The sequence below is a fragment of the Malurus melanocephalus genome, unplaced genomic scaffold (genome assembly GCF_030028575.1).
Source record: "Malurus melanocephalus ecotype Western Australia unplaced genomic scaffold, MMel_1.1 scaffold_69, whole genome shotgun sequence".
NCBI classification, from domain to species: domain Eukaryota; kingdom Metazoa; phylum Chordata; class Aves; order Passeriformes; family Maluridae; genus Malurus; species Malurus melanocephalus.
The window spans coordinates 2586310-2607068 of record NW_026623301.1 but is presented as its reverse complement, the minus strand read 5'-3'; the positions used below and the strand labels follow the sequence as shown (position 1 = coordinate 2607068).

Below are 20759 nucleotides of genomic sequence, written 5' to 3'. Positions count from 1 at the left end.
TCRGTGACTCGTGCCTGACTCTGCCAATTCCTGGAGCTCACAGAAGGTTGGGAGCAGGCAGTATGAAGAGCTGCATAAACAAAGTGCTGCTGCATGGTCAGTGTCAGCTTTGCTCTGTGAGCCCAAAAAGCCAGTCTGCAATGTGTCTGTTTGGAAATGACTGTTAGTTATCAGCTGGATACAAACCTCACCTGCAAGGAGGGTGTTCATCATCCCTAAGGAACGCTGGTGACATTTGGCTGAGAAGGATATCAAGATGGGAAAACCCTCTTGCCATAATTTCAGTGTGATTATTATCTGAAAATATTTTTTTCTTAATCATTAAGCTAAGACAATTACAATGTTGCTTTTGGGAAAATAGGACAGCACTATCTCAGCACTCAGAGCAGTGCACTGGAATTGGCACTGGACAAGAACTTGTTTGTTTCTGTTATCAGTTAAAACCTGAATGCTTGGAGCTCTGGGTACAGAGAGTTTGCTGAAGGAGCCACTAGGCGGTGAGAGGGCTCCGTGTCATCGCTCTTCCTCCCCASAGTGCCTCAAATCTTTGTGCCCTGCTCCTGGAAGGTGCTGAGCATCTTTGCTCCCTACAGAGGACTGTCTGCAGCCACCCATCCTTGTGAAGCATCTCCTGCCTGGGTAAGGGGACCTTTTCTAAATCAATCTGCTTCCACTGACAAAGCCAGGTGTGATTACTGACATCCAGGTAACAGCTGCTAATTCAGGATCCTTGAGGATCTTTTCCTCTCTACCAGCACAATCTCACCCCACTGCTGACAAGCTCTCAGTGTCGTTTAACTCGAGTTTTGGGATCAGTTGTGATTATCTTGTAGGATGGTGGCTGGGAAATACTCTTCTAGCTGCAGTGTGAAGTGGAAAGGAATGAAGAGGTGGAAGGGCTTGCTGCTGCTGCTGCTGCTGCTGCTGCACAAGGAAGCAGAAATACCTGTAGGGGAGAGAGATTTGGGGAATTGTGTGAAAGGGCATCTCCTTTACACACCGATACTTCTAGGATGTAATGTTATATAAAGGGAATACATTGAGAAATTACAGTAAGCTGCAATAATAACCACATACCACTGATTATGACATGACAATACCATTCCTGCTTTTCTGCAACATGCTTTCAAGAAATCAAAAAYAGCTGGCTTGAACTAGAGTTAGTTGATTAAAGAGTGGCAGGTAGCATTAAAAACCATCGTATCATTTTTCTGTCAATGAAATATAGCTCCCAACAGCATATTTCTTACATATTTGCTCATTCAAACTTAAGATTGCAATAATTTAAGATACCCTTTTAATTAAAGCAATAATTAAAGCATGGTAATTCTGCTGCAGAGCCAGTGMAGTGAAGGTACCATCACTTCGTAACCAAGGGAGGGTGCTACACTGGGCCCTGAGTAAGTAATAGAAACACAAAGTAGAAGACCCTCTCTGCCCTAGATTATTTACATTTTCAAAGCCAGAGAGACAGATCCAGTGAAGCTTTTTTCCCCCCCTTTATCCTGTCATTTTAGTTCTCCTCTTATTTTCCTTTAATCAGCCTATTTCCTCCTGCTTAAACACTTACTGTATCCCAAAGAGGATACTCAACCAAACTATTCCAGTTGGTTCCTTCATTTCTTGTAGTTTATAAGCTACCATCAAGGAGTGTTTTTATTAAAGAGATAAACCTGCCTACATTTAAAAATCCTTCTAAACAATGTTGGCAATCTTTATGATACCACATAAATGGAATAAGGACCATAACAAAATAAATCTCTTCTATTATGGACCTTAAACCTTGTTCCAAGTTATAAGTTATAAAACAAGGGGCAATTAGCAATAAAATAACTAAGCTATAAAGTAATAATAGGTTTCTTTTTCCGTGATAGTAATAGTTCCTCAGTAGTATTATGTGATAAATAAACAAAAAGCTGAATGGATCTACTAGATATAGTAGATCTATTTTTAATCTCACTTGTACTAGTGTAATTCAGGAATAACTCCAGGGTGAAACATTTAAAGTTAGGATAAATGTAGGCAGGATTCATGTAAAAATATAATTATTTTAAATAAATGCAAATAAACATTTAATTTCCCTCTAATTTTTGCATTCCATTTCCAAATGAGTTTTTGCACATTAATCAAGTGAAGAACAAGTACTTCAAAAATGGAGAGGTCTTTGTAAGGCTCTGAGACAGAACCTGAACATCCCTTATTACCTTATTATGCTTATTACTGAATTTGACCATGTCAACAAAAGTTCTTTCAAAATGGGCAGAGGACCTTAATAAATTTGTATGCACACACAAGCACCTAAAATTTACTACAAGTTCAGCAGCCTTCTGGTATGTGAGAATTGGCAGCAAGAGGATGATGAAACTACCCACATCTAAATACAAGTACTGCACATCCCACAGTTCTTTCCTACCAACCTTTTTGCCATGAAAAGAGCAAGAGACAAAGAAAAAAAAAAAAAAGTGGAGCTGTCTTTTCAGGAAGAATATTTTTATACCCATGTTTATCTGATTGCAAACCAACGAGCAGGAAGTTTTCTTAGGTAAATAGTAAATTATGCCACCTGACTGGGCAAAATGGGCAATACTACTTCTTGGCAWAAAGGCTTTGCCTTAACAGAAATGTTTCCTTTTCCACTTTTCAAGTCAAAGCAAAATCCGTCTCTTTTCTCTTGGTCCTTCAACACACTACTGAAAAGTAGCAACTCTTATCAGCAATGACAAAGTGCTTTCTGGCACTGGGATTCCTGCTGGGATATTGGACCTCTSGGAGGAAAAGCAGAAGGGAAAATTTGCCACGACTTGATGTGTTATTTGATTTGKCTATCCTGCTTTGGTTGTTGTATGATAGAGAAGCAGAAGGGAGCATCTAAACCAAAACTTAATCTTTAACTTACACTTATCTCTTCATTAACTGCAGAACTTATCAGTAAACTGAGATAAAATGTCACTGTTCTTCAGGTGGAAGAGAGGMCCTTTCCAGTTGAGGCTCTCAGCAGCAGCAGTGAAGGCAGCTGCAAAGGGGAACACCTAGAGATAAGGACTTTCTTTTAAAATATCATCTGCATTACAGCAAAACAGAGCTGATAAACAGGGTCTCACTTGTTTCACTAAAGGGTTGGCTTGAGCATGGGCAAGGGCTGCTCATTGCCATTCCCCAAAACACCCTCAAGGCAACTCAGATTGCAACACTTCAAGAGCCAACTGCAGGAGACAGCACTGGGCATGGCAGCGTCACCTGCCAGCCAGGGCCAGACCTCACCTGTGCTTCCCAACAAGATTTTCATTGCTGCTACACAGTCTATTGATTTTGATGACACTTCTTTAGAACCTGCAAATGCAGTCAGGCTCTGGGAGCTGGCATTCACCCCCCTCCAGGTGTCTGGATCTCTGCAGCTCCTGGTCATTGCAGCAGCACTGCATGTGGTCAGGGCTGGGCTTGAGAAAAGGGCTCTCCTCCTCCTCCTCAGGTCTCACCTACTCAGCTGGAGAGGTAACTGGGCCTCAGTTCCTGTTTCCACCATAGGTATGCCATTTATCAATATTCTCAAAGGAAGTTAAAAAATAACCCCATTATCTCAGTCATCTTCCTTGGTGGTGATTGCTTAGAGAGAATGTTCCTTTCAATGGAGTCCACCATTGATATARTAAATTATTTCYTACTGCCATAAACATCTTTATCTCYYTTCATGTCAAAWGTACTTTATGTTATTTGCAAACCAGATAAGTTCTGACAGTTTATCTCTGGGCTGGTTGCAATCCAGTGTTCAGTTCTCACTGGCACCCTCCTTCCTGCACACACCTGAAATTCTGTGTTGCAGGGAGGGAAGTGAGTGAAGCACACACTTTAGGAGAGACAAGGAGGCCTTCAAAGCACATTCAGGAGCTGTTTCTCAAATCTTTTTAAGTTTAGTTGATATTTTATCAAAGAATCATSCTAGTTAAAGAATCAACTTGGATTTCTTGTTAAATCACTGCAGAAGAACACTAAGTTTTCTTTTAACAGTGTTAACGAGATGGGAGGGACTGAGATGTAAAATGTTCTTACTATTAAGGAGTGAAGGAGGAGAAAGTGCACAATAGACTGTCATGCATTATTTCTAAAAATAGAAATACTACATTTTTCTAAAGAGCGGCAACTGCTCCTTTAAATGACATCAAATAAAATACAGTTGACATTGAACACTGAAGCCTTTGTTTGGTATCACCCCGACTTTATCATCCTTTCAAATCATTTTCCCCCTCCTCATAACACTGAGATATTTCAGCCTTGCCTGAAATCTTTCTACAGCTTCATTAAACTGACTCCCTTTCTGACAGAAGCTTTTCCAGTTTCAATCTAAATGCTCCTGAGCAGCACTCTGTGTATTAATGGTGCATCAACATGAAGTTCCACCAAGTACTCCCCTCCCTCCCTCTAGTACAGCAAAACATAGTTGCTACCTAATTTCTTGTTCAAATTATTAGTATTTTGTACACTCTGCTATTCGCTATCTTCTCACATTCATTTTCCAAACTTTGCCACTGTTCCTTACTTTCGTTTATGAAAGAAAGTATTTTTGTGATATTCTATGATCTTTTCTTGAAGGTTGATCTGTTTTGAAAATACCACAGAATAATTCCAAATATCCCTAGGATATTTTGCTTGGTTGATTTTTCTTTTTTTCCTTCACAGCATTTTAGCTTCCTTGTTTCATTTTCTTAAACAGTTAAATGCTAATGAAACATGATGAAGACGTACGTCTCTTGTCTGCATCTTTCAGGGTAATTTGCATGTAACCAAGACAAAAAGAAAAAGATACCAGCACCACAGCACACATCCTCTGTAAAAGCAAGCTACCCTTTTGTGATTCTGACATTAAAAGGTATGTGTTCATTCAAGTCACCATAAGGTGTCAACTATATATATATATATATATATATATATATGCTCAATTTTAGGGTGAAAATGCATAGAATTCAGCAAAATGGAAAGTTTGAATGGAAGGAGGGGAAACCATATATGATGGAGACAATTTAAATCCATAGCCTGAGCTTGGTTACTGCAGCAGCCATATTCTGATTTCTGCTCTGAAGTTCTTGATCAAGTTTGGCATAACCAAAAGACCTATTTTGTACATAAGTGAACCTGAGAAGCCTGTCAAATTTTCTACAATAAGGTTAAATGAGGGTGCATTCAGTGGCCTCTGTTGTAAATGTTTTCTGAATCAAGGTTTGGAAATGGCAAGGYAGAAAAATGAGTGAAATAATACATGTGAAAATGAGACATGCAGCAGGATTAGTGGTAAATGAAGATAATAGCCCTGATGTCTCTCTCAATGAACATCTGATTGAAACCTTGGAATCTCTTGACCATGGCAAAGCTAGGTTTCAGCCCACCTTTGTACTCCCTGTACAATTCCTGTTCCTATCACGTTCTTCTGGGAGTGCAGTGCCTTGCACTTTTCCAGAGCCCCTCACAAATCCACCTATCATCATCCCGTCCTCTCCTCAGCTCATCTGGGAACCAGCCCCCCTCTGTGAGACCCAGCTCCCATGTGGAATGCACTGTATCTGCCCAAAGGACCAGTGGGAGGGTAATCTTTGCTCTCGTGGGACCCACTGCTGGCTAAAGTGAGATTGAGCAGCATCCCACAAACAGAGCCACTGCCGGAATCCCCAAAAGCACACAGCAACAAAAAGAGAAGCAAACAACATCAATRGCCTCTGTGCTCAGCTTTTACCTAATGCTCATCTCCCAGTATCCGGAGTCCTTTTGGACATGTCCTGCTGTGTTTTGGCCCAGATGATATCCTGGATCTACCTGGGCACTRCCCCAGCAAGGGTCAGTGTCTTGTCTGTGCCAGGAAACTCAGAATCCGTTTACCACTGCCCCACTCTGCAACTCATGGTCTTGTCTCCTCTGCCCTGTGCAGCCTGGGAAGTCCTCCTGACCATRCCTGTGGTCACACTCCTACTTCCTATTGTCCTCTGTAAAATGGGCTTCAGTTGCCAAATATTTGCAGCCACTTGCACAGTCCCGGGCATATCCAGACTAGAGTTTTAGTTCTAGGGTGCTTGTTGCAGAATTCCTGCTCTTAAGCCTCAGCTGCAGAAACTCAGCCCAAAAATGGCTGTAACCTAAACTAACAAAACCTCATTCTCTAGCATGTCTTTGTTGCTGAATCCCAGAAGCTTCTTGGTCTCATCAAAAGTGTCCAGATTTTTTCCATGCTTGCTTCAAAAGTTCCTGTAATACTCACTGCTGCTTTAGGACAAATTGCTGCTGCTGTGACTGGTAATGAAAATATTTGAAGGGGATTGTTGATTAGATYCACCTCTGAGGGTTGAGTTTACTGTTTTATGGAGAAAACAATGTGAGAAGAAAAGGGTACTTTGACCATCACTTAAGGTTGGGGTCTGGCATTTAAGAAACATTTCTGTATTTAAATAATATGGCCAAATTTCACCTCTCCATCCTAAAAATCACYTCCCAGTTTGGATTTTCTTGTCTTGGTTAACAACTCGTTTCCATAGCAGAGCTTTGCAGCTTCACTCTCCTGCAAAAYCAGCATTTGGTCTACTTCAGTACCAGTGTTTCCAGTGCCAAGAGATGTCAGGAACTGAAACTATATGGGGACTATATGTACTGTCAGAGGCCTTCTCAAAGCTTTACTTCAGAAAGGGAAGTAAACTTTGTAACCTTGCTTCTAAAGGAAGGTTGGAAAATGGGGCCCATCCTTCATACAGCCAGGATCTCCAGCCAAAATGAACAATGTTTCCCTCTTCTTGTTCATCACGCTTGGACTTTCAATCTTCCTTCTCTGTCAGAGAAAAAGAATTGAAATTATTAATATTACCATAGTCTATCAACCTAGCAATGCATCAAAGTTAAAGAGTTACGGATGGACCTGCAACTATACCTTTTGTTACCAGTATAGAATATTTTTAGCATAAAAGCATTGGGTTTTGACCTTGGAGTCCTTCCCATCACAGCCTGATACAGCAGCTGTTCTGAATTTAACCCAMGTATTTAGCCATCCAAGGATTACTCTGCTAATAACCTATTCAAGATGCTACAGTAACAACTTCAAGCAAAAATGAAAGGAAAACYACAGGAATAAGAAAAACTGCACTTTAAAATCTTATCTTGCAAAAAAAAATATGACAGAGAGATTTGTAAATACTAAGTGACTTCTGCCCTTACCAAGTGTTTCAGTATTGACACTGTTTTTATTCAACCATAAAAGCTATTTGTTTTCTAATGCTCTGCAGTGTCAGGCTTGTTTTCCCTTGCTCATGAGAAATTTGGAGTGTGTGTCAGTGAATCCATTTTTCATCCTTCCTCTGGCAGTCTGGAAAGAAAATCATGTCCTGGKGTGATCAAGTACAGCATCACCAGCTGGGCAAGGGAGAGGATTGTCCTGCTCTGCTCTGGCCTCACCTCRRGTGCTGGGGGCAGTTTGGGGCACAACAATACAAGAAAGATATTAAACTATTAGAGAGTGWCCRARGCAGRATTATGARGATRGTSAAGGAACTTGGGGGAAGCCATGTGAGGAGTGCCTGACCACTRCTCTGYTCAGCCTGGGGGAGGCTGAGGGGAGACCTCACTGCAGTTACAGCTTCCTCATGAGGAGAAGAGGAGGGGCAGCACTGATCTCTCCTCTGTGGCGACCAGGAACAGGACCCAAGCAAATGGCCTGAAGTTGTGTCAGGGGAGGTTTAGGCTGGATATTAGGACAAGTTTTTTCATCCAGAGGGTGGCTGGGCACTGGAACAGCTCTCCAGGGAAGTGGTCATGGCACYGAGYSTGACAGAGTTCAAGGAGTGTTTGGACAATGCTCTCAGGCACAGAGTGAAACTTGGAGTTGTGCTGTGCAGCGCCAGGAGTTGTGCTCAGCAATCTGTGTGGATTCCTTCCATCTCAAGATATTCTATGATTCTGGAAATGAAGAAAAAGAAAGGTGAGTCCCCATGGCTGTCAGTGTCTTCAAGAATTCCCCCAGGGCTGTCTTCCCAGAAAATACAATTTGACGTTTGTGTACTGAAAAATTGATGCAACAAATGTTTCTTCAAATGCTACCCCTAATTTACTTATAAAGCTGAAACTAAAGCTGTTCACTCTTTGGTCATTTTTTCAATTTTTTTTTTTTTGTTCGTTTCAGCAACTTGACTATGAGTCAAGTTATAAAACATAGAAGGTTTTATGTGATAAAATGAGTACACTTTCTCCTGGCTTGAAGAGTTTAAATAAAACTGAAACAAGCTCAGCACTTTAATATTTTCTGCTTTCTAGTGCTGAAAATAAACGTATATTGCAGGATGCCTGTAATGTTGAATTTTATCCTTCATTTTTAGATAGCATCCATTTCAGCCCTGTGCTTCTCTCTAAGGCAGTGATGTCCTCCTCATCCTCTTCAGCATTGGAGATGGAGATCTTCCAGTACATTGATGATCATCAAAGTGATTTCATCAAGGTAGGAACTACATTGCAGTGGAATGATGAGCGCTGAGCTGGTGCCCCAAGAGCCTTGGCTCTGCATGTCAGAGGAGTGATTGTCACAAAGGTGATCAGCTAGGCTCCAGGTCTGCAAAGCTGMAAGGGAACAGACTGCTGGGGACCCTTGGGGTGAAAGAGGGATTTGCATGGACTTCCACAAAAGAGATGTTTGAGGGCATGCTTTGAGTGTGTTCAGAGAGGCTCCACTAAGCCCAAATGCACCTGCATGGGGGATGCAAGCCAGGATGCTCGATCTCTGTCTTTACTTCAGAACTGATTTTTGTGGGTTTGCTCTTTACAAGGAGAGGACTCTCGGTTTCACGCTGGTTTGTGATTTCATTTTTGTTAGCCCCCTGTGAAAAGGCAGGAACATAAATAGTCTGTATCAGTTATGCTTTGAATCTATGAGCACTTCTGAATCCTCATGAGTTTCACCAAGGTAATTGGTACATAATGCAGTTTCTGTAAACTAGTCAGCATCCAGTGTACCTCCTCTTCCACTGGATTTTAGATCCAGAGTTGACAATGTGAATGCCTAAGTGTGAGCACAGTCCCTGTTTAGAAGGTAAGGAATCTCAACCCTGAGGGGCATCTCAGCAATTCCTCTCTATCCTGCAACCTTAGAGCATCTATGATTTTGCWGTGATGATACAGAAAGGAAACCATCTTCCAGTGTGAGATTTCTGCTGCCAAGGGCCAAACACCACAACATTCTGGGTCACCTAACTGCACTTTTCTTCCTGTGCAGGATCTGAAGGAATGGGTGGCTGTGGAAAGCGATTCTGTTCAACCACATCTGAGGAAAGAAGTAATACGAATGATGGTGTTGGCAGCAGACAGACTTGCAGCACTGGGAGCCACTGTTAATTCAGTAAACTTGGGRTCACATCAGGTGCTTCTCTGATTCTTGGACTGAAAACATCATATTTTCACATGGTCTACCTATTGAATGCAGTGCTATGTACATGTATGTTATGATATAGTGCTATTTTTTGAAAGCTAGATAACAATTAATCAGTAGGCCTGTAGCTACATGGTACCTGCTGAAATCAGGTCTGAGAATTRTGTGCATACTGGGAACCCAAATGCAAATTGATGTTCTCTGCATAGAAGGGAGTTTGATGCTTTTAACTGGAGGACAGAAATTTGCTAAATCAAAAGGACTGAGTTTTTTACTGGGGCTCGTTTTTCCATTCTTGTGTGTAATGAAGCATGAGAGTAAATGCATCATTTGTCACTGAACTCTGTGTGAGGGAGGTAGTTTTTACAAGGAAAATGTTGCCAGGCAGAAAGGGTTAGCTACCTAGAACATCATCTTTGGTTTTCAGAGCTTCTGACAAATGATCCAAGCTATTTTCTTAATGGTTGTTGGAAAGCAACAGGGAAGAATTAATCTCTGAGAAACCTTTGTTTCTAATTTACTTACCTTACTGTATCTGCAGGCTCTTTTCTGCCCTGGGCTGTTACATTTCTACTCTAACAGGAAATCAAGTTCCATAATAATGATTCCCTTTTCTTTTCTCTGAAGCTTCTGGTGAGGATTCTGATTTTTAGTTCAAGAACTCTGCAGTACAGTAACATTGATATTTCAGGCTGTGTTATTTGATAGTTGTAGAGAATGCAATTGGGCCGTGTGGAACTCTGTGCTGCACAGACCCTCATTAGAGGATTAGCCTTAACCTGTTTCTAAGATAGTTTGACACAGCTGCTGCCTCCTGCCAGCAACACTTTTTTTGATTTCTATATTTGAGGTTACAGGCCTCCTGCCCTCTCTCTGTGGTGAAATCAACCCTCAAATTAATTTGTGTGGCTTTTGACTATTTCAGTGTCACAATAGACTCTATAGCACAAGGTTACCTCTGTCATCTCCAGTGCTGGGAAGTGAGAGCTTAGTGAGGAGGGCATTTATGAAGATAAAATGTTAGAAGAGCTCTACAAAGTCTAGCAGGACATAAACCGTAGAGGAGAATTTCTGATTAGGTTAGAATAGTTTCTCTCAATAGGTTAGAACTGGATTCAGTCGGATTTGTGCACCTAATCAAATCAAAGTCAGTTGAGTGTAGAAGTATTTTCAGTACTGAGAATTCCAGATTTTTTTTGTACATTTGTAAATTTTGGAAGGTYTGGTTTCCTTTAGTTGCCTTTTTTCTAACCTTTCTTCACAGTTGCCTGATGGCCGAGTSCTCCCACTGCCTTCTGTGATCCTTGGGGAACTGGGGAAGGATCCACAAAACCCCACTGTGTGTTTCTATGGTCATGTGGATGTGCAGCCTGCCAAGAAGGAAGATGGCTGGAACACTGACCCCTACACACTGACTGAAATCGATGGTGTGCATCTTTCCACAAGCTTTGTATCATTATTTGAATACACGACTGGGATTCTTAGTGGGAGAAATGTTCCTGAGTATTTAACCAAAGCAGGAGGACTTCTCCTGTGGGAATCTTTGGAACATGTCCAGCAGCTTTCAGCTTTGATGATTGTKCTGTGACTAGTGAGACCCATCAGTGACTGCCTAATATTTGGTGTAGAAAAGCAATGTGAAGTTAAAAATTCTTTATAGAGAATACAGTAAAAATTCTTGTAGGATGTTTGCATCAACCATTATCCTCCCTCTTACCTTCTGCTCTTGCTTCATGCAACTTTCATACTTCCACCTGGAATGCTGGAGCTAAGGAGCTTTTGTGGTGCAAGACTCTGAGGCCCCCTTAAGGTAATTACCCTTCCAGCACAGCTAGCTGACTGAAGGAACAAAAATGATGGATAGAGGATCAGCACAAAATAAGACCTCAGAAATCCTGATTCCCAGGCCACAGCCATTAAGTTGCTCTTCCACATCATCTGGGATCAATTCCCAACAGCCTTACTGGYATAATTCTTCTGCCTTATTCCAGTRTATATCCAGTGGGGRCTGCTACAGAAGTTTATRCACAGGGGCAGATTTTGTTTTCATGCACAGTGAAAACATGATGTACAATTGAAAGAGAAATTACACACTCAGACTTGTAGCTTCGTATTTCTGCCCTTGGCATTTATCTGTTGGGTTTTTGCTGTTTGTTACCTGGTCTGAATGATGTGTCCAGTAGCTGCATATTGTGCAAATCCTTCAAGCATATCTGGTATGAACAAACAGTTCCTGAGAAGAAAAGTGAAGCTTAAAAATTGGCATGCAGCACAAACCACAACRTGATATACATAAAAGGAAGGAAATGGGAAAAATGTGTACCAGTCCACTGGAAAACACCTGCAGTGTCATCACCTTATTTAAAATGAGTCAGAAAAAATCCTGACACTTTTGACACTTGACACATCACTAAAGCTTCTGTGGAAACTGGAATTTGCCAATTACATTGAAGTGATGAGAGAAAATTCAAAGATTGCTTAAAACCTTCCCTYTTTTTAAGGAAACCTCTATGGGCGTGGAGCAACAGACAATAAGGGACCTGTTCTGGCTTGGATAAATGCAGTGGAAACTTTTAGAGCCTTAAAATTAGTAAGTATTAGTGAAGACTTCTTTATTATTACTGCTAATTTTTATTATTTACTGTTATTTGTTATTATTTATTATATCTCTGGAGGGATGTATTTACATTCCTAAGTTAGACAATGCACTCTGTCCCAGTAGACTACATACACTTTGAAATATCAGCTTCTTTCTAATGCAACACTGAGGGCACTGGTCCCACYCCAGTAAGAATTAGTCTTTGAGCATTTCTGTTTTGAACAGTCTGTCTGCAATGTAAATTCTACCTTGCTGCCATTGCCCTGCAGAGCAAAACCCATGGGGAAGCATTCAGTAAGTGTTGCATACATCACACAGCTCTGATACCCTGTTCTCTTCAGAGCTTTTAAAATGGTGAAATAACAGACYTTACACAATACTCATGAAGACTCATCTCTGCTGTTGCATTCTGCTGATCTTTGGTTTTGTCTGCCTACAAGATACCTTCAATTTGTGTGTCTGTGTGAAGAGAATAAGTATCTAAAATATTCATACAGAATGGGCTGTTACATCACCAACAGATTGGATTTATCAAAGCAAATACCTTGAATGGGTGCATTCACCAAGTACAAAATCACTCAGGGTCTGACATATTTCTGAGGTCAGACATTTGCCTAGATTACTACAATGGCCAACATCTTCATCTTACAGCTACTCCAAAATTATTAAATTATTTTATCCCCAAAGAAAAGCTAAACCAACATATATTCTAAGCTTATAACTCAGTTGACTATTATCCTTTAAGGTGAATTAGCATGACATAGTCTGTTAGTGTGCTGAAAAAGAGTTTTGTGACTCTTTGATGACATTATGGCACAAATTGAGCATTAAGATTTGATTTTTTAAAAGTTGTCTTACAAMCTTCTGCAAAACACATTTTTCTTGCATCTATAGTATCGAATTGATCTCGGTATCTCTTAGGTGCTAGAAAACACACTTTATTTGCCTCAGGAGTRGTCATTGTAAGTGGATATGGTTATGGGTCTGGCTTTCTGCATCTTTCCAGCTTTTCAAATCACTAATAGCTAGCCTGACATTTTAACAAGTAAGCAAAAATAATTTTTTTGTCATTTGAAGTCTTTTTCTAGAAAACAGCACAGACCATCAAACAATAGTCATGAACAGTTTGTTTCTAAAATTTGTGTGGCCAGTTGATGAATCATCCRTGAACCCACCCATGACACAAGTTCATTTAATTTTACATTTGTTCTTGCCTTTAATCTGAGCATTGAATTKAAAGAAAAAACATTTTAAAACCTCTAATGAGAAAATGAATTGTAACAGGAAACTAAGTTGAAATTTATATCTCTTATGGGATGTGTCAGCATTTTCARCTCCCACTATTCCATAATAAAAGTTCCCTTAATTACTCTTGGAAATGCATYCTTATCAACCAGCAGGCTTGCAAATTCATGAGTGCTAAAAAGACAATTATAGTAGAATCACTGACAACATTTTTATCRCCGTGTAAATCTGGTGATAGACAACATTGGGAAAACCACAGCCAGTGGCTCCCACATGGGCAGTAACACTGGAAATATAAGAGGCAGGAAATTTTCAGTGAAAATGCAATTGCTATTACACAGTTAGAATTTCCAGAGCAATTAGAATATTGAATAGCTCTGAGAGAAAGCCCATTTAATGAGGCATTCCAGCAAGTTTTCTGAAAACACAAAAAAGAAAAAAAGATATCACTTATTCCTCTTTTAAAAATGAGAACTAGGCAAAAACATGAGGAACTGAACAAGTTTTTCTGGGAACCTATATGCATCCATCACTGGGTTTTCTACTGAAGCAAGTTATATATACTACATACTTACCCTACATACTTCTTTTCCTAACACATTTTGTATGGCATGCACATTTTAAAATGCTAGTTTCTTACCYAGACTTCTCTAATTTTCATGTAGGCTATGCCAGTGAACTTCAAGTTTGTAATTGAAGGCATGGAAGAAGCAGGATCCTTGGGGCTAGAAAAGTTACTTGAAGAAGAAAACCAGAGCTTCTTCTCTGATGTTGATTATATTGTAATTTCGGACAACCTGTGGCTCAGCAACAAGAAGCCTGCCCTTACCTATGGGAGTCGGGGAAATGCCTGCTTCTTTGTGGAGGTAAAGGACACAGGTTCATTTGGACTGAGTCTCTGACAGACAGCAATGATGTAGCTGTAATTACATCTGCATGCAGAGAAAGACTGAAGGAAAGCTTAATATTTACAAATACAGAGCTTTTTTCCACATCCCTTTTGGCTTCTGCAGATTTCCCTCCTCATTTCAGTTCAATTAACCTTATTTACTACGATTAACTTCTCTTCAATCATTTCTGCACCTACTTATCTCCCCATGATTCCTTTCCTATCACATTACTCTCCTGCCACTCTCTCAGCCTCTTCTCATCCTCCCCTCAGCACATCAAATCTGTTCTCTTGCAGCATCCCTCCACCTGCTCTGCCCCTTTGCAGCAGATACTGCTTTGTACAATGAATCAGCATAAAGGGACTCAGTGTGGCTGCATCTCTGGGTTTAAAAGCCATACAAATTTTTTKCAACCATTGGCAGGAGCAAATAAAGTTCACCATAGCCAACATGCTACATTCAGCAGTCAATGTGAGCTACTGTGAAATAAAGAGCACAGATTTCTCATTTGGAAATGCTTCTTGATGAAGCATAAAAGGAATTCAGATAGAAGATTAAAGAACTTGAGAACTAAAGAAAAATCTGCATTAACCTTTATGCCTGAAAAAGAATGAATTTTTTTTTTTTTTTTTACTAGAAGAGTCATGGCAGCCTTTATTCAATTCTTTTAAGTCTTGGTTAAGAAAAATGATGCTATTAAAACATCAAAAATGATCTCTCCCTGGTAGTAGACAGTTAGCTGTAATGAGGTTTTGAGAAGAATAAACAAGTTCATTGCAGGAAAATATTTTATGATAAACCCAAGTATGAAAATGTGTCTGGAAAAAGAACCCATTTAATAACTCAAATGCCTCTATTCTAAAGCCTTTTTGTTCAAGAGACCTATAAATTTTTATTTGTTGCAATCTGGCATCAAGGTTGGACATACATTCTTAAAATAACACAAGTAAGATTCATTATTACTTTTTAAAAAAAGATTTTGCATTAAATAAAAAGGGCAGACAACTTGAAGAATTTATTCTTCAATGTTAGAAACAGTAATATGCAAATGTTTAATGTATGATGTCTTTAATCTTACTGAAGCAAAAGAGGACATTGCTCTCAAATGTCTAAGTGCTACAGACAGCTGAATTTCTCTCTCTGGTGGTTGACAACAGAGCTCCATTCTCTCTTTGCCAAAGCAGATTGTTCCTGACAAGATGTTTCTATCTAATAATTAGAGGTAAATAATAATTTTCTGTTTATTTGTGGTCTTGTTTAAAAAAAGAAAAAAAGCTGGAACTACCAGTCACTGTGGAAAACAAACACTGTCAGAAGAATAAGGTACCAAATGTTTATGTGTAACCAGTGGTTTTGGTACAGGTTGAATGTGGCAGCAAGGACCTTCACTCTGGAACTTTTGGAGGCATCATTCACGAGCCACTGCTGGACCTGATAGCTCTGCTGGGTAATAAACACATCATTGCTGGGGAGCCCAGTGATCAGCCTAATGAAGGGCAGGGGCATGTTTCATTGTTGTAAGGCAAGTCTCATTACAGCAARATTCCCAGGTTTCCAAAGCTCAACACAGCTATGGTGGCAGCAGCTGAGGAAGGGAATGTCCCCAAGTAAGGCCAGCACTTCAGACATGTTAGGCTGATGCACTCATGTGTCAATCAAGAGCATTTAAGGATTACAGGCAGCTTTAATACACACACACATAGCAAAACCTGACTTTTTAATGTTGATTTGTATCTCAGTAGGAYGATGTTTTCATGTCAGAAGCTGGGCTGACACATCACACACTAAGTACAAACGGCAGCTCCAAGGTTTTCTTAATAAATATGCAAATATATCAAGTCAGGCGTTGCAACTTGACAGATGCAAGCAGTTGTTAGGCTTACTAATTTGGTAAAGAGTCAGGTAGAAGGGAAAAAGTGTTATGACTGCCAAGGGGAAGAAACAGGTTCCACTTGTACTGATATTTGTATCTTGTTTTGTAGACAGCCTTGTGGATTCCACAGGTCGTATTCAGATCCCTGGAATCTATGATGGTGTTGCTGTGCTGACAGAGGAGGAAAGGAAATTATATGAATCGATTGAATTTGATCTAGAAGAACATAGAAATAACTGTGGTGTGAAAAAATTCCTCTATGGAACCAAGGTAACATAAAATCTGTAAAAAACTCGGCAGAAAGAATTTAAATCACCTATTTGTAGCATTTATATATAAAGCTAAGTGAAAGATCTTTTCACTCAATGGCAAGCTCAAGATAAAATAAAGGAGCCCTGAGAAGTAAAAGGTAAATAAAATTAGTCCRCTGAAAATGTAAGGCACTGAATCTGGGGAACATGATCTGAAATATGAATCATCAATGAAAAGGAATAATGCAAAACTAACAGTATAGCTCTCCCTTCCTCGTCTACCCCTTCTCTCCCCCCAAGCCTTATCAGCCAAATAAAATATGCACTAAAATATTTAGGTTACATAGTGGGAAAGAAGTTGTATTCAGCTCTGAAAAATGGGAGGCAGCTTTCAGCAGTTATGTTTCAGGTGGTTTTTATTTGTTTAATGCAGATTTTGATGCCTGCCAAGCCTGTCACAAAAAGGATCCAAAGCTTCTCCTTACCAGCAATTAAAAATTATATCCTAAATAAAAAACCAGCAGGTAAGGGCTGGCTTGGAAAGATCTCTCTGCACTAGAGTGGCAGTAGGGAGAAAGGAGTTGATTAATTTTTTTATCACCAACATAATTATACTGGTGTAAGTAAGTTCTTCTAACATGATTGCTCTTATTTCCATGAAAAAGCTTTCAAATTAGGTTAAGATAGAMTGTAAGAATCAGTAATACAAAAGTATAAATGTAACTACACTATCTGAGTTTTGATGCTTTACCTATATGAGGATGAATTGATGTAAACTTTATGTGTACATAAACATCTAGTCTCATAAAACTGAAGGAAAGCAGCAGCACCCTGATATTTTGCATGAAGACCAGAGTATAATTTAAATATTTCTCCTCCTTTCCTTAGAAAAATAGCAATTTTATTTCCCCTCCGCATCTTCTCCAGAAAAACTTGTTTGCTGAAAATTATCRTATTACCTATTGTATTATTTAGTGCTCATTGGCAGATTTTTTTCACTGGTGTCATCTGGGAGTGGTCTGGCTGAATGGTTTTTCCAGTGACAAGTTCCAGGATAAACAAGCAAGTCAGATCAGAAGTTGTTCTGATCCTACTTTGCACTAGGAAAATTTACTTCCAAGATATTTTAAAGCAATGCTCTACTTTTCTTATTTTTCATGAAAAAATTTTACCCTCCAAATCTTTCTATGACTGAAAGTAGTAGTGTTTATTTAAAATGAAAATRCATGTGCATGGGTTTAAATTAAAGATCAAACATCTTTAAAATATAGTGGTTTCCAAATACACATTTTAGGATGGAAAAAGCTTGCATAGATCAATTGTGAATAGCTCCAGTGTCATCCCTCATATTTTAAAAAAAATTTTTTTTTAAAGGAAGAAATACTTCTACACCTGTGGCGCTACCCCTCTCTCTCTATTCATGGGATTGAAGGAGCTTTCCATGAACCAGGAATTAAAACAGTCATTCCAGCAAAAGTAATTGGCAAATTCTCAATCCGTCAGGTCCCCCATATGGATCTCTCAGTTGTGAAACAACAGGTAAGAGACAAACATTTTCTTTGGTCTCTACTGTGTAAACTAAGCCCCTCTTAGCACTTCCCAAATTTAGACTTGTGGAAACTGAATGTTTCTAGCACTTAGTTGTTTCCAAGGGAAGTGGGAATGTGGGTATAAGMTTGAGTTGTAAGAAGATGAAAGCTTCTGACTGCAAAGTGTTTCCCCTGCAGGTGGTGGAACACTTGGAGRGTGTCTTTTCCAAGAGGAACAGTCCAAACATACTGAAAGTGTCCATGCCTTTGGGTGCAAAGCCCTGGCTTGCTGATGTTAATGATCTACTATATAAAGCAGCAAGAAGGGCAATAAAAACAGGTGTGTTCTTTTTTTTTTTTTTTTTTTTTAGTTCTTAATGTGTTTGTAGCTGTGCAGGGAAATTTTGCTCATCAATAGGGCAAAAGAGATTTTTACATTTAATTCTGCTGCCACTTATCCCTATAAATCTCTTTAATTTTGATAGAGCGACTCATAAACATCTTCCATACCTTGCTAAATTGGGATATGGTTAATATAAATAGCAAAAAAAGACCTAATTTACTTATTTTTGCATTGATAAAAAAACAGAGGTTTGTAGAGCGCAGCTGATTCTTTGAATCAATTGGCTACACACTCAAAACCATTTCTACTCAGAAGCTCTTAGTATCAGCTCTTTGCTTAAATATATGGTAGCAGAGAAAAAGCACTTTGATTTTACCCAATTATTAATTAATTCTTTCCATGTATTTCAGTTTTTGGAGAAGATCCAGATTTTATTCGTGATGGCTCAACAATTCCTGTTGCCAGAATGTTTCAGACTATAACACAGAAAAGTGTGATGATGCTTCCAATTGGAGCAGCCGATGATGGGGAGCATTCCCAGAATGAGAAAATAAGCAGGTTTCTTTTATTTGTCTGYTTCTGCTATTAGACAAGGGGGGARAACTGAAGTCCCWTGRWWSMMMWWRRYSRGMWKGGMMRSMWKGSWRKKYWTKSKRTRSWTYRRAWWKTYYRWMWCYWSYRWMYYYRSCAMWKTWSTWRSCRKRMWRMRMARKWMSYAAMMTWYCWMAYMKMAYWMWWACTTTTCATGGGGTGTCTACTCAGTCCTTAAATTCACCACATTGGCAATTTTCATTTCACTAGCAATGAAATTTGCCTCTGGAATGAAAGATGATGGTGCAGAAAGGTACTCTTCAATCACAGCATCTATTTTGAAGTGTGCTAGTCATAAACACTCATGGTCATGTGAGGATTTTGATGGCTTGCAGTATAAGTAGCTATAAAGATGTGCTTATATTTCAGAGACCAAAACTAGCGTGATTGTATAAAAATTAGGTTTAAACAAGGCCACTTGTGTTCATTGTTGGAGGCATTATGGTAAGACATTATCCAGCATGTTGTCTGTACACTTGTGCAGTCTGTGAGTCAACTCATGCTGAAGTCTAAAAACTGGAGAATCCCACAATAATTGSCAAATTACTTTTTGCTTCCCCTTATTATAACCTCAACATTTTTGGTACAGACCATAGCAATTTGGGGATGTTAACCTAGAAAAAGTTTTCTGAAGTAAATCCAGAAGAGTACCAAATTGAAGTTGTCCAGCATTTCTGTGCACTGGGTCCTTTTTSGAGGTTATCAATCTTGCAAATTCCTCTGAAGGCTCATAAAACTTCACTGGACTATGTTTCTAATTCTAAGAGCAGGGCAGCCTGACAGGGCTTCATTGTCTTTCTTTCCTTCTTCACAGACATAACTATATYGAAGGAACCAAATTGTTTGCCGCTTTTTTCCTGGAGATATCAAAGCTACATCGGAACTCCCATGACACTTCCCACACAGAGACTATCAACTGACAGACCATATCAAGAAAATCAGCAAAGCATTTTCTTAAACTTTTAAACTTATATGAAACATATAAATCACATATTCAGTGGCTGTGAATTGATGGGAAAAAAAAAAAAACCAAAAACAAAACAAAACATGCCATACTTTATTTTGGCATACTATGAAATAGCATGCATTTGTGATATGGTCAATCAAGTGATCTCATCCCTAATGCTGTAAAACAGGGTTAGGGGTAGTTCATTCTTGATGAATGGAACATGTTACATTTTAGTTTTAAACTTCAGGACAAAGGGAATTTTTACATCTACTTTATCAAAATGACTTTATTTCTGGGTTTTAGTATCACTCTTCATGCTGTGTAGCTCATATTCCAGTTTCTGAATATGAGCAATRCATAACACTCTGGTTTCCTTCTAACTATATAAAAATTTTCACATTTGCAATTCTTTGAAGAAAGATCCCCAATCAAATTGATCTCGTCCCTCTYCTTCACAGAAGATTTAAAATAGGAAATGCAATGAAATGTACTTGTTGAGCTTGATGTGAAGACTTGCCTATTAATATCTATTTATAGATATAATCACTGAAGTCAGTAGAAGTGCAACAGTAAATAAACATTTCCAAGTCTGGATTCTGCCTTCCCTCTCATCCAAATCTCCTCTTAATGTGTTGTGATCAATTTTAAGAATGACTAACTAATGTTTCCTTCATGTGACTTCCTTTCCATACAACAGAAAAAAGTTTTGTTAACTACTATTTTCGCCAAAGTCTGTGATTAGAAGGATGTTTTTCCTCCCAGTTAGAGGTTGTTGTTAATTGCTTTTAAAGCATCAGTTTACGTTAAAAATGAAGTCAAAGGCAAATTATATATTTTAAACTGAAAACATTACTTGAGARCTGTCTTTGCTGTTTAGGCAAAACATCCAGCATAAGGCTCGCAATTTAAATCTAGATTTTTCTTTTAACTTTAAAATGTGATTTTACTCTAATGTAATTAATTCACACACAACCAAACCAACTGAACCAGCTGAGTTATCCCTACTGTTAAAACAAATTACCGTAATTAAATTACAGAAAGTACTTGGGATCTTTCCTTTCTCTCCTACTACCTCTCTGCAAAAATCTGCAAGAACAAAGATGGGAC

The 20759-nt window shown here is 39.1% G+C and overlaps 1 protein-coding gene across 3 annotated transcripts; it reads left to right on the top strand.

The window, feature by feature from the left end:
• Nucleotides 1–135: 135 nt before the first annotated feature.
• On the top strand, nt 136–19728 carry CNDP1 (carnosine dipeptidase 1). Of its 3 annotated transcripts, XM_057366643.1 has the most exons (13): nt 136–639; nt 4763–4864; nt 8340–8458; nt 9230–9373; nt 10647–10809; nt 11884–11972; nt 13892–14092; nt 15479–15563; nt 16099–16259; nt 17615–17779; nt 17968–18109; nt 18523–18670; nt 19518–19728. In XM_057366643.1, the coding sequence occupies exons 3-13, from the start codon at nt 8381–8383 to the stop codon at nt 19621–19623; spliced, it is 1482 nt and encodes a 493-aa protein (XP_057222626.1). In that variant the 5' UTR covers nt 136–639; nt 4763–4864; nt 8340–8380; the 3' UTR covers nt 19624–19728. The 3 variants fall into 3 exon arrangements, with proteins under 3 accessions (XP_057222626.1, XP_057222627.1, XP_057222628.1); XM_057366644.1 differs by lacking the exon at nt 4763–4864; XM_057366645.1 differs by lacking the exon at nt 9230–9373.
• Nucleotides 19729–20759: the final 1031 nt, after the last annotated feature.